Consider the following 12229-nt stretch of genomic DNA (forward strand, 5'->3'; position numbering starts at 1 on the left):
TGATTTGCAAGCCTGATGACGTCTCTTGTTGGGTTCAACTACTTGTGTTGCCTCTTTGTGTTCTTAAAACTTTTACCCCGAGGAGTAGTCGTGAGTGTTCTTCAGGTGTCCGGCGGCGGCGGCAGGAAGAGAGTATCACCGCTGCTATTCGTTTTTGGTGTGAGCCTGGTGGTTCTGTGCATCTTGTGCGAGATACGTTGGCAGATGTGTCTCCTCCTTTGTTGGAAGCTGATGATGAGCATGATTTGTCTGAGCGAAATATTAAGCAATGTAAGAGAAAGATTTGTGACGGACATTACACTGCTGCGGTTCGGGTTCTTTCGTCTTCTGGTCTTGCCCCTTACAATGATGCTACTCTTGCTGATTTACAAGCTAAGCACCCTTCCTTTCCGGCTCCTTTCTTACCGGATATCCCCGTTGATCAGCCCCTTATTGCTACATCTGCTGTTGTTTTGGATCAAATTAGGGGTTTTCCGCGTGGTACGTCATGCGGTAGAGACGACTTGCGTGCTCAGCACCTTCTGGATTGCTTGAGTGGTGATGCGGTTGCTATTTCAGATGAGTTGGTGGGCTCTATTACGCAGGTGGTTAATCTCTTTCTCGCAGGAAATTGTCCTGCTGAGTTGGGGGAGTATATTGCTAGTGCTCCTTTCACGCCACTTGTTAAGCCTGGTGGTGGTATTCGTCTTATTGCTGTGGGTACTGTTTGGCGGCGTCTGGTTTCAAAGGTTGGGGCTGCTTTAGTTGGTCCGCGTATGGGGAACTATTTAGGAGGTCTTCAGTTTGGTGTTGGGGTGCCGGCGGGTGGCGAGGCTATTCTTCATGCTGTTAATCGTTTGGTTGAGGCTCGAGGTGGTGATGTTGGCCTCTCTATGTTGCTGGTGGATTTCCGGAATGCCTTTAATTTGGTTGATCGTACGGCTTTACTGCGTGAGGTTCGTCTCCGTTGTCCAGCTCTTTCGCGTTGGGTTGAATTATGTTACTCTACTCCAGCCAGGCTCTATTATGGGGAGCATACCTTAAGGTCATGTCAGGGTGTGCAGCAGGGTGATCCACTTGGCCCTTTGCTTTTTGCTTTGGTGCTCCATCCGTTGGTTTGTCAAATTAGGGATTCTTTTGACTTATGTTTGCAGGCTTGGTATTTGGATGATGGCACTATTATTGGTGACACCTTGGTGGTAGGGAAGGTTATGGAGTTGATTTTGGTGGAGGGACCTCGTCTTGGTCTCCATGTTAACGTTCAGAAAACGGAAGTTTTCTTGCCCACGGAGGACCCTCGTAGCCGTCTGGCCGGTGTCTTTCCTCTTGCTCGTCCTGCTCATGGTGTTAAGTTGCTTGGGGGTCCTGTCAGTGCAGATGCCTCTTTCTGTGGTGAGCTTGTTTCGCAGAGGGTGTCGAGGACCATTGTGCTCATGGATGCTGTTGCTAAGCTTGAGGATCCCCAATGTGAGTTATTACTTCTTCGTGCGTGCACTGGAGTTTCAAAACTCTACTTTTCTATCACACTTGTCCTCCTCGTCTTTTTGAAGCGGCCCAGATTTCTTTTGATGTGGCCCTTCGAGGTTCTGTGGAGCGCATTGTAACTGCTTCGGGGCCAGGTTTTGGTGATTGGCAATGGCACCTTGCCACCTTACCTTTTTCTTATGGAGGACTGGGTGTCTATTCAGCGGGTGATGTTCAACACTATGCTTTCCTTGCGTCGCGTTTGCAGTCTTCTGGTCTACAGGCTTCGCTTCTTCGCAATTCTGGTATTGTTGGTCCAGGTCCAGCCTTCGATGACGCTCTTAGTCTTTTTAATAGGACTGTGGAGACTGACCTTTTGCGTTACCATGGTGAGATCGCTGCCCCCAAACTCATGAAGAAATTGGCAGATATATATTTCACGAAGGTCACTGCATTTGCAGAATCCACTTTCTCCTTGTCTCCGCGTCAGGTTGCCTTATAGAAGTCCCAGCAGGGGGATTACTCTTCTGCCTGGTTGCGAGTGGTTGCGAGCGGTCCCTGGGTCAGACTATGAATGGTAAGACTTACCGTTGTGCTCTTTGCTACCGGTTGGGTGTTCCCTTATTCTCCGTATCGGCACCTTGTTCTGCTTGCTCAAGAGTTTTTGATGGGGATATTTATGGGGATCATGCAGTGTCTAGTGCTGGGATGGTGGGTATTAAACATCGGCATAACGTTGTTCGTGATACCCTTGTTGATATTTGTTTCCGCTCTGGGATTTCTACAAGGAAGGAGGTCAACGTTGGGTTAACTGGAGGGAACGACGGGGCTCTTCGGCCAGCAGATGTGTTGTGTTGCTTAACTCCTGGGATAGAGGCCTAGATGTATGTGTTGACTTGACGGGGTCTTCTCCATTGACTCAATCTGGGTTGTCTGACTTCGTTCCTGGTCGTGTTATGTCGGCTGCGGCTCAGCGGAAGCGAGACAAGTATGGGGCGCGTTGCAGGGCTATTGGCTATGGTTTTCTTCCTTTCTCCTTTTCTTCATTGGGGGAATTAGAGAAGGATGCCGTTGCGTTGCTGAAGCGGGTTCAGGCGTTCGCTAGGACTCAGGATATTGGAGCTCGTGCGGCTGCTCACATCTTTAACAGGATTGGGTTCGCTATAGCAAGAGGGGTGGGGGCCCAGATTGTATCTCGGCTCCCCACTAATTTCTTGTAAATCTTTTGACTTTGTAGGTTTTTGTTATTTAATAATAATAATAATAATAATAATAATAATAATAAATTATGCATCACTCAAGGTCGATATAAGTAGGATGTCTTATACGTCTTAGCGACAAACCACTCACAATTTCATATACAGAACTATCAGACTTACCTGATAAACGAAACAAACAGCGCCTACAAAACCTAAATTGCTGAGAATGAGAAAAGTATCCTTGATATAAGTTTTTCCTATAGCACTGATGAAATCGACTTCAGACTTCAGTGGGGAGGTAATAAAACTCCCCGTCATTGAAATTGTCAATTATATGTAATATCAATGAATTGCAGGTAATACTTACTCTGGGCCTTGCATAGGAACCATTAGATGCTGGGCCTGCAACCACAAACAATTTCTTAACCTTATCAATCAGAGCAAATCTTACCTATTATGAAGTTGAAATGCAGATCAGCAGATAAAACTAGTTACACATACTTTCAGAAAGATTAAATTATCTTGACCTACAGATGTACATACCCAAAATAAAAACTCAAGACATATTAAAGCTTAAGAGTAGGCTATGGTAATCTCCCCCATCAAAATAACTCACCATTATGCTAATTTATAAGCAAACAGAACAAGCCTCAAAATCTATTATAGCTTATTTTAAAACCAAACCATGATAGTTACACCATTTACTGTAGTGTCAGAACCTTTTTGCGAAAATTTAGAAACACCATAAGAAGCAACTACCAATTGTTAAATTATTTAAATGTTGCACAAAGGGGTTGACAGTCCTCTCAAAGCACATTGATGGCAAGAAGATTGGGGGAAAAAGATCATGACAACGACCAGAAGCAAAAGACCACAAAGATGAAAGAAAAATCACCTTATTCCAAACATTATTCAAACGGACAATACATTTAGAAAACTGCAAGGCATAATTCTCCAACGAAATCACCCAATAAATGACATGATACCATGTCCCCAATGACAATCTTACAATATAACCCATCAATTGAATTTATGCAAATTACAGTTGCATAGCAGAAACCAATCCAAGATTTAGCATCATATTAATGGTAATGTCTCCTAGATAATTCAAGTTAGGTGCACACATTATTAGAAGCCCAGGTTTCACAATCAGTCCTCGTTTCATCACGCATCAAGAGCAACTATTCTTAGACAAAAGAAGCATTTGACATGAGATCTTGTCTAAGAGCAACCAAGTTAAAAGTTTCTAATGAGCAATTTTCAACATTGCAATGATTGAAACCAAATTGTTCACTATACTTTCTAAAAATTATTTTGTTTAAAGTATTTGACCAGTCAGTTGCTTTCTAAAAAAGATGTGATTGAAAGTCTAATTTAGACTCATGGCTAACAGTCTCTTAGTGATTGTACAGCAGCATTAAGACCCACATCTCTTAATGATTGCACAGCAACTATTCTTAGCCAAAAGAGGCATTTGACATGAGATCCTGTTTATGAACAACAACAAAGTTGAAAGTCTCAACTGAGCAATTTTCAAAATTGCAATGATCGAAAACAAACTGTTCACTATAGGTTTCAAATAATATTTTGTATGAAGTAGTTGACCAGTCAGTTGCTTTCTAATAAGTAACAAGGGCTAATGAAAGCCCAATTGCAATTTATGATGATTGTACAGCAGTAATAAGGGTGGCCTGACATTCTCTTATGATTGTACAGTAGTAAGAAGACCCTCATCTCACACTCCCCCCGGAGTCTATTTTTTTATCCCTTATCAAGAAAAGCCTACTTAGAGATTACTTGGACGATATTCTATGTACAGAGTGCACTCAGTAATGTTTGTGATCATCAGTGGCCATTGTGGCCCACACCAACTACACCTATTATCATTAGGGCCAATGTGCCAATTAAAAATATTAACATTCAAGGAAAACTTTAAAAGTACAATATTTAATGGTAAAATTCAGTTAATTAAAAAGCAAAATTTTGGATAACTCTCCCTCACCTACCCTCCCCTTTCTCAAAACACACATGAACCAATCTGCCGCAACCGCATCTAGTGAAAAATAAATAGATACAAATTAAACAAGTCTGATTACTTTATCTTTTGGGCTTTCACAAAAATAAAATAAGATAAAAACCTCTATAGGGGTCTGGTTTGGCCAGTATTTTTGACCTAATCTACTCGATGATATAGAAAAGAGGTAGTTTAACTCTGGGCACTCTGGGCCCTTTCTTTTAAGTTTTTAGTTTGGTCAAGGAGGTCTAAACAAGAGTAAGTAAACATAAATGAGATGAAGAGAACATAGCCAAAGACAAATCATTTCAACCAGAAAAAAAATTAAGTAAATCTCATACCTAAAAGATTATTACACATAACCACTCCAATATGAACATCTTTTAACATGACTGTCACAATAATGGTATGAAAAATAAAACAAAGGTGTGAATAGATTCACTAATTTTACAGAATGGTTATAATGTTCCAATCTTGCTTGATTTACTCAACTTTTCACAAAGTATGATGTAAGAGAAAAATTTTGCAAACCCCAATTCATTATGATAATCTCACTTACACCCAAAGACAAATGCTCAAATGGAACTTTCACTATACTTAAGTTTAAACTTTCCAACACGACAAAGAGATGAAAAATCATCCTAACCTTTGACATTACCCCATTGGTTATTCAAGAATAATGCAAAGACAAAAGCCTAAACTAAACTTTCACTACACTGCATTTTAAAATATCTGACACACAAAGGAAGAGACAAAGAAACATATGCAAATTTGACTTCTAGAATGAATAATTTCCAGCTATGACTATTCTTTCCCATATCTGTGCGAAGCTTCCAACCATGATGTATTAAGTATAATTCCAACTATGGGAGGTTCCTCCCAAAATAAAGCAATTACGTACATCAACCGATCTTGCAGATCAATTGACAACGTAATATTATGTAATTCTCATCTATAAATAAATAAATTAAGCAAACAAACCAACCAAAACAAAACAAAGATCAGCCCCTAACTCATCTCTTCCCATTGGACTCCATCCCCAACATACACCAAAAACTCCTCCCACCAAAGGTCCACCACCACCCACCTGGGAGCTTACTTTTCTCCCTCTGCTGCCGTCTGATATTAAAATGTCCCTTCCACCTCTGTTAAAAACTCTAGCCAACGATTTCCCCTTTTTTTTCATCCTCTATTCCTCCATTGAACTTGTAATTTTCTTCATACATCTCATCCCTCAAACTCCTACATTTTTATTGCTATGATGTACTCACCTTCTCTTGCTCTTATTCTCACTCTTAGTTGAATTAACATTCATTATAATGATTTTGGATTTTGAAGGTTTTGGTTGGTGGTAAGAGTGTCAGATACTTTGGTTATTAATCTTACGGGTCCCACTTGTTTTGCATAGATATACAATTATCACCGATTAGGCAGCATGGGAGACTACACTAGAGTACCTAGAACAATGGATTCTATAATTTTTTCTATTAAAATAATAGAATGGTAGTTTGAGTAAGGAATAATAAAACAACCATACACCATTACTCCAATTCAATTTTGCAATTTTTTATATTGAGAAAGAAGTCATTAGGAGGCTAACTGTAAATGGGATCTCAAATCTTAAAATGGGTTTGCTACCTTCACCAAACCGTAAGTGTATCAAGAAAATAGATATCAGCAAATTATGGAATAAAAAATATAGTTCTGCACCTCCAATTTAGGTATCCCATTCACTTAGTGCCGCCTCAACACTCGGTGCACTTTTTTTTTTACAAAAAAAAAAATAAATAAATAAATAAATAAATTGATTTAGTCAGGAGAGGAAGTAATTATTGGCTTGGGTTGAACAAGAGAGGGAATGATTGTTACCTGAGAAGGGGTGGGAGTTACGAAAGAGTTTGGCAAGAGATTGCATCAATTAAGGATGGGAAAGAAGGGGGATCAAAGGACAGGGAAAGAAGAAAACTAACAAAGATAAACTAACTAGTTTAACAGGTTCCCTGCAACAAAGGTGCATCTTGGGAAGATACCCTCTAGTTTTGTTTAGTCCTGATAGTTGACATTATTGTTGTGAAAGTTTTCAAATAAAATATACATTCAAAACACAGAAGACGAGCATGACCACATCCTACAGCGCCTATATATGAAAATGCAAATTACCTGCGAGTTTCCATAGTTCATGGCTTGATTAAAAGAACCCTGATGAGCAAGCTGCCAAATTTCAAAACAGAAATCACAGCAGCAAACCCGTTAGCTCACGAGATATCAAACTACACCAAATGATTACATAATAGAACTTGAGTAAACTCTACCTGAGGTTGTTGATTTCCCACTGCATCCCTTTTGCCCGAGGCTTCGCCACCCTTAGCAGACCCCTTTGTATCGCCCTATCAAAATTCACAACCACCAAACTCAAAGTAAGCAAAATTAATTACCATATCACAAACCCGCCAATTGTAAACAAAATTAGCACAGAGATACGCACCTCCATCTGCAATAGATAGCAATAATCCAAAGATGAAGCAACCACGAAACACAAACAAACACTTAGTTAACCATCATCCAAAATTGTAAATTTCATATAAAAGCCACCTCTTCCAATGAATAATTACAATAGTTATACCTCTCGGTAACGAGTCAAGTAGACCTTAAGTGGATCAATATATTCTTCAAACCCTAGAGTTGCCATAGCCCAAAGCAAATCATCCCCATTAATGGTCTTTCTCTTTTCCCTTTGACACTTATCACTAGCCCTAAACAATCGATCACAAAAATATAAAATTACACCAACAAGTCAAACAACACAAACCCAATAATCTCGAAACGAAATCTAAACACAAAATCAAAATTGACAAACATACTCGCTAGTAATGAAGCTGATGAACTCAGAAACACATTCCTGAACAGTCTCTTTAGCATCTTTAGCAATTTTACCATTAGCTGGCAAAGCCCTCTTCATAATCCGACTTATATTAGCAATAGGAAGATACCTGTCCTGCTCACGAACATTGGAACGTGGGCTTTGGTCACCGCTTTCATGGCTTCCACCGCCTGGACTTGTCGGTGCATCCGCCATATAAATTTGAAATATTAAACCCTAAAAATCCAAACGTCAATCTAAAATCGAAATTGAAATAGACCGCCATGAATAGAAGCGCGAAAGAGAGATGATGATGATGAGAGAGAAAGAGGAGAGAGAAAGAGTGAGGGAAAAGAATTAAAGAAGAAGAATAAGAGATAAGAATAAAAAGGGAGGAAGGAAGGAAGGAACTTACCGATGAATTGGAGAAGTGGCGTAAATAAAGGAGAAGCGTAAGATGGATCGGCGTTGAAGGCGATGAAGAGAGAGAGTAGTTGAAAGAGAAGATCGGACGCTGGAGAAATTAGGATGTAGGAGACGACTCAGATGCTCCCCTTTTGCTCCAGATATGCCTTATCAACACCGTCCGTCGTTTTTCATTTTTTTTTTTTTTTTTTTCATCTCCAATAGTACTACAATACTAAAGTAAATAATCTACTTGCATGCCGAATTAGTTATGGTCAAAATGAATTAGCAAGCAAGGCTCAACCGATCTGACTCAAGTAGCACACTTGACTTGACTTATGATGGATGAGTCTCCCAACAATAATTTCTTCATACGGTAAGGTTCGAATCCGAGACCTCTCTGAAGCGACATCAAATTGCTTACCACTTGAGTCAGCTCTCATTGGTTTATTTTTATGTATTTCATTCCACTTGAGCCAACTCTTGTTGGTTTATTTTTATGTACTTTATTCGCGTTTTAAAAAGAGAAAGCTACATTTTAAAACGAAGTATTACATCTTTCTCCTTGTATGGTTTTCACCCAAACTTACAACTATTTTTTTTTTTTTTTGGTAAAAGCTAATGTACGCCCCATGGCATTGAAAAAATAGGTAAAACTAGAAAAATTAGATTAAAATGAACATTAATTATATCGATCGACGCGTGGTTTTAACATACATTCCTAAATTAATACCACTTTTACGAAATATTTTCAATGCTTATCTAACGCCCCGGGAACGTTTGTTAGCAAGTTTTTTTTTAATTATTTCTTTTCTTTCACATTCATTACTTTTTAGTAAATTATTAACTCCACTATAGTTCTTTATCAATTTTTAATACTCCAACTAACACACGTACCTTTCATTTTATTTAAATCAATAAAATTGCCTACAAATTTATGCTGGTCAAATTGTAACTCTTATTAAAACATGGAGGGAGTATTATTATTTCGTAGAGAGTACTTGTTAACTTGTAAAAATAATTTATTATACCCATATGCGATGTACATTCAAGGTAATTTCTACCTACTTAACATTTTTACTCATTTCAAAATTATAAAATAAAAAAATATATTAAAAAAAAAAAAAACCCTATCTTTGGTGCACCTACCTCTATGTGTATCCAAGTGTATACTCTGTATAAAAGATATTAATCAACTTGAGTATGCTATTTGGCTTCTTTTAAGTATGATGAATTAACGAGATTTCTGTAATCTAATACTAGTTTAGGTCCTACAGTGTTTTACAAAAATTTAATATAATTTCAAAGATATAAAAAAACGATTTAAAAAATATTTTTTTTAATGAAATTAAATAAATTGATCAAATTTATTTAATTTGCTAGATAGCTCATGACTTAAGCTATCTATCTATCTATCTATCTATTAAGGGCTCATTTGGTTAACATAGGAATTTGGTAATTTGTATTTCATGGGAATTTATTTTCCTTCATGCAATTCCTAAAAAATGGTATTAAGTTGTTTGGTTCTCATAAGGTTGCGTTTTAAAACATGATATTCATTTCAAATGGTGGAATTGAATTTCAATGAAATCTTGATATTAAATTCCATGTATTAGTTTTTGGGACATCAGAATTTCAATTTTGAAATTTCAAATTCTGACTTATGTTTGGAGATGACTGAAATTATGAATTAAGCAAATAAAGTTTCCACAAGTAAAATAAAAAAAAATCTGGATGAAATTATACTTAGTAATTTGGCATAATCACATTCAATAAAAAAAAATAACTTCATTGATTGGCAAAGTAGTTAATTGGCCCAAAAACATATGCTTAATAAAAAAAAAATCAACAAATTACAATTTGTTGTGAAACAAAGAGAATGAGAGAGAATTGGGGAAATAATTAATCAGTCTATTTTTCTATTCCATATGATGGGCCGGGGTTGTAAGGATGGTGTTCCCATCGTAGGGGATATTCTCCTTAGATGCCCATTGGCCATTTAGAAGCCTAGGACTTTACACTTGTTAGGGTGTATTAGGATTTGAATTCCTGACTGTTTGGGGGACCTTGAATTAGAATTGATCTTGTCATCACGCTTTTTTATAAGAAACAAGTAGGGAGTCGCCAATGAGTTTTAGGAAAACTCATAAACCTTGTTCATGCACTACTAGAATCCGGGCAAATAGCGACAATTTTTCTACGACAGCCAGCAAAACTGTCGTAATTTTTAAATTTTACGATGGTTTTTGTTTTTGTCGCAATATTACGACAGTTTTCTAGTCTGTTGCTGATTTACGACGGTTTTTGGCCAATAAACTGTCGTAATAGACATTAAAAATAATTGTAAATTTTTTTAATATTTGCGACAGCTTTAAACTGTCGCAGATTACGACGGTTTCAAAAACATGCGGGATATAAATACCCCACAATACCACACCAAACCCTAGTAATGTATTGTCCGCCAATTCGTTACTCCTCTCCCTATCAGTTTCTCTCTCCTCTTTCATTTCTTTTCTCTTCTCACTTTCTCATATCATCTCCCCTCTCCTCCTCTTCTTTTTCCTCTCTTTTTCTTCCTCCTCTTTTTTTTCCTCTCTTTTCCTTTCTCCTCTCTATTTCTCATCCTCCACTTTTTTCTTTCTCGTACTCCTCCTTCTTTCTACTTAATGTTGAGGGGTTTATTTAGTCAAATTCATATTTTTAAAGTTTAATATCGTGATGGTGAGGTTTTTTTAGCCAAATTGGACCATAAAAATTACAGATCTGAAGTTTTTATGCTCGAATTTGACCCTTAAAACCCAAAGAAGAGGAAAGTTTCGAAGGTATGTTAATTATTTTCGTTCATCTTCATTTGATTTTTATTAAATTTGTTAGATCTTGTTATTTTTGTCATTTATTTTCGTTTGATTTTTTGTGGTATTTTTGTTTGAATTTTGTACCGTTTTTGATAACTTCTGTTATTTCATTAACTTGTTTGTTTTATTATTCTTGGTTTTTTTTATTATTTGATGTATATTTGTATTTCTTGTTTGATGTTTGTTATTTTTATGTATTTGTTTTATATTTTCATTTATCTTTGGTTATTATGTTGGGTTTTTTCTTTGATTTTTTGTTTGTTGGGGTTTAATTTTTAGATCTTAAGGTTTATTTTTTTTGGGTGCAAGGTTAGGGGGTTGTCGGTGGTTAGTGTAAGTGGGAATTGTTGGATTTTAGATTTTTTTTGGTTTAATTTCAGATCTAGGGTTGTTTGTGGGTTTATGAGTTTTCTGGGCTTAATTTGGTGGTTTTGGGTGGCGGTGGAAAGTGTGTGGTGGCGCTAGGTGGTTTGTGGTGGAGGTTGGTCGTGGTTACGGGTTATGCGGCTGAGCTATTGTGGGTGAGGGTTAAAGGAGGGATGTGGCTGGGTTGAGGGGTTACGTTTTTTTTTATTTTTTGCGACGGCTTTTAGCTGTCGCTAAAGTTGGTGTTTGCGACAGTTTTCATGGCTGTCGTAGTTTGCGACGGTTTTTAGCTGTCGAAGATTAATTATTACGACAAAAAAATAAAATTGTCGCTGAAATTAGTAAAACCGTCGTAAAAAAGGTTTACGATAGTCAAACTGTCGCAGAAACAAAATTTTTCGACAACTGTGATTGTGACAAACGGTTTACGACAGTTGACTGTCGCAACTATTTTTTGTGACGGTTTTTACTATTTTTGCGACAAATTTTGGCTGTCGCAAAATAGCTTATTTCTTGTAGTGATGCCTTTCTCTCATGTGGAGTTTATGGGATAATTATCACGAATCGTAAGTTTACCCATGCCCAAATTGGTCTACATAAACCAAAATGAGTTCAGGAGTGAGGGTACTAAAATAGCGTTCCCTTTAGGGGGGAATCGCTATCCTACCCCTAGTACGACCTCTACTAGATCTTCCTTTTTCACAATTTCATCACCAAACAATATATGCAATGCGATACCTAGTTGATTTTATTTACACGCATTAATCATGTAGGAATTATATTGCAAAAGTCGTTATTCTTATTTAATCAATATTCGTGAAAGAACAATAAATAAACAATATTCGCCTTGTCTTAAGTGATAAAACAACAATTAATTATTCAAATTCTAGTCTTGATTAACGAAAGAGTACTATGTGAATTAATTAATTAGAAGTTTGTTTAAAGTGACCAAAAAACACTAATTAATCAATTAAAGTTATTTAAACAATAAAGGAAAAGTGATTTATATAAGTGCTTAGGAAACTAACCGTTCTTCTTTTATGTTAAATCTCCGTTTAATGTGTTTATGGACTTCCTTTCTTCTTCG

At 37.2% G+C, this 12229-nt stretch overlaps 1 protein-coding gene across 3 annotated transcripts in view; it reads right to left on the reverse strand.

Annotated features, from left to right (window-relative positions):
• Positions 1–8218, reverse strand: part of LOC110702720 (nuclear transcription factor Y subunit B-10-like) — a 14919-nt gene extending 6701 nt beyond the window's left edge. For 2 of the 3 annotated variants that reach the window (XM_021880475.1, XM_021880474.1), the window contains exons 1-7: positions 7932–8213; positions 7518–7753; positions 7280–7409; positions 7142–7147; positions 6969–7043; positions 6817–6867; positions 3010–3044 (exon numbers count right to left, since the gene is read on the reverse strand). In XM_021880475.1, coding sequence (XP_021736167.1) covers positions 3010–3044; positions 6817–6867; positions 6969–7043; positions 7142–7147; positions 7280–7409; positions 7518–7732 — 512 coding nt within the window. In that variant the 5' untranslated portion in view covers positions 7733–7753; positions 7932–8213. Of the gene's footprint in view, positions 1–3009; positions 3045–6816; positions 6868–6968; positions 7044–7141; positions 7148–7279; positions 7410–7517; positions 7754–7931 lie in introns of all 3 variants that reach the window. The other variant, XM_021880473.1, reaches the window with a different exon arrangement.
• Between the last annotated feature and the right edge of the window lie 4011 nt (positions 8219–12229).

This window comes from Chenopodium quinoa, unplaced genomic scaffold, assembly GCF_001683475.1.
Source record: "Chenopodium quinoa cultivar QQ74 unplaced genomic scaffold, ASM168347v1, whole genome shotgun sequence".
NCBI classification, from domain to species: Eukaryota; Viridiplantae; Streptophyta; class Magnoliopsida; order Caryophyllales; family Amaranthaceae; genus Chenopodium; species Chenopodium quinoa.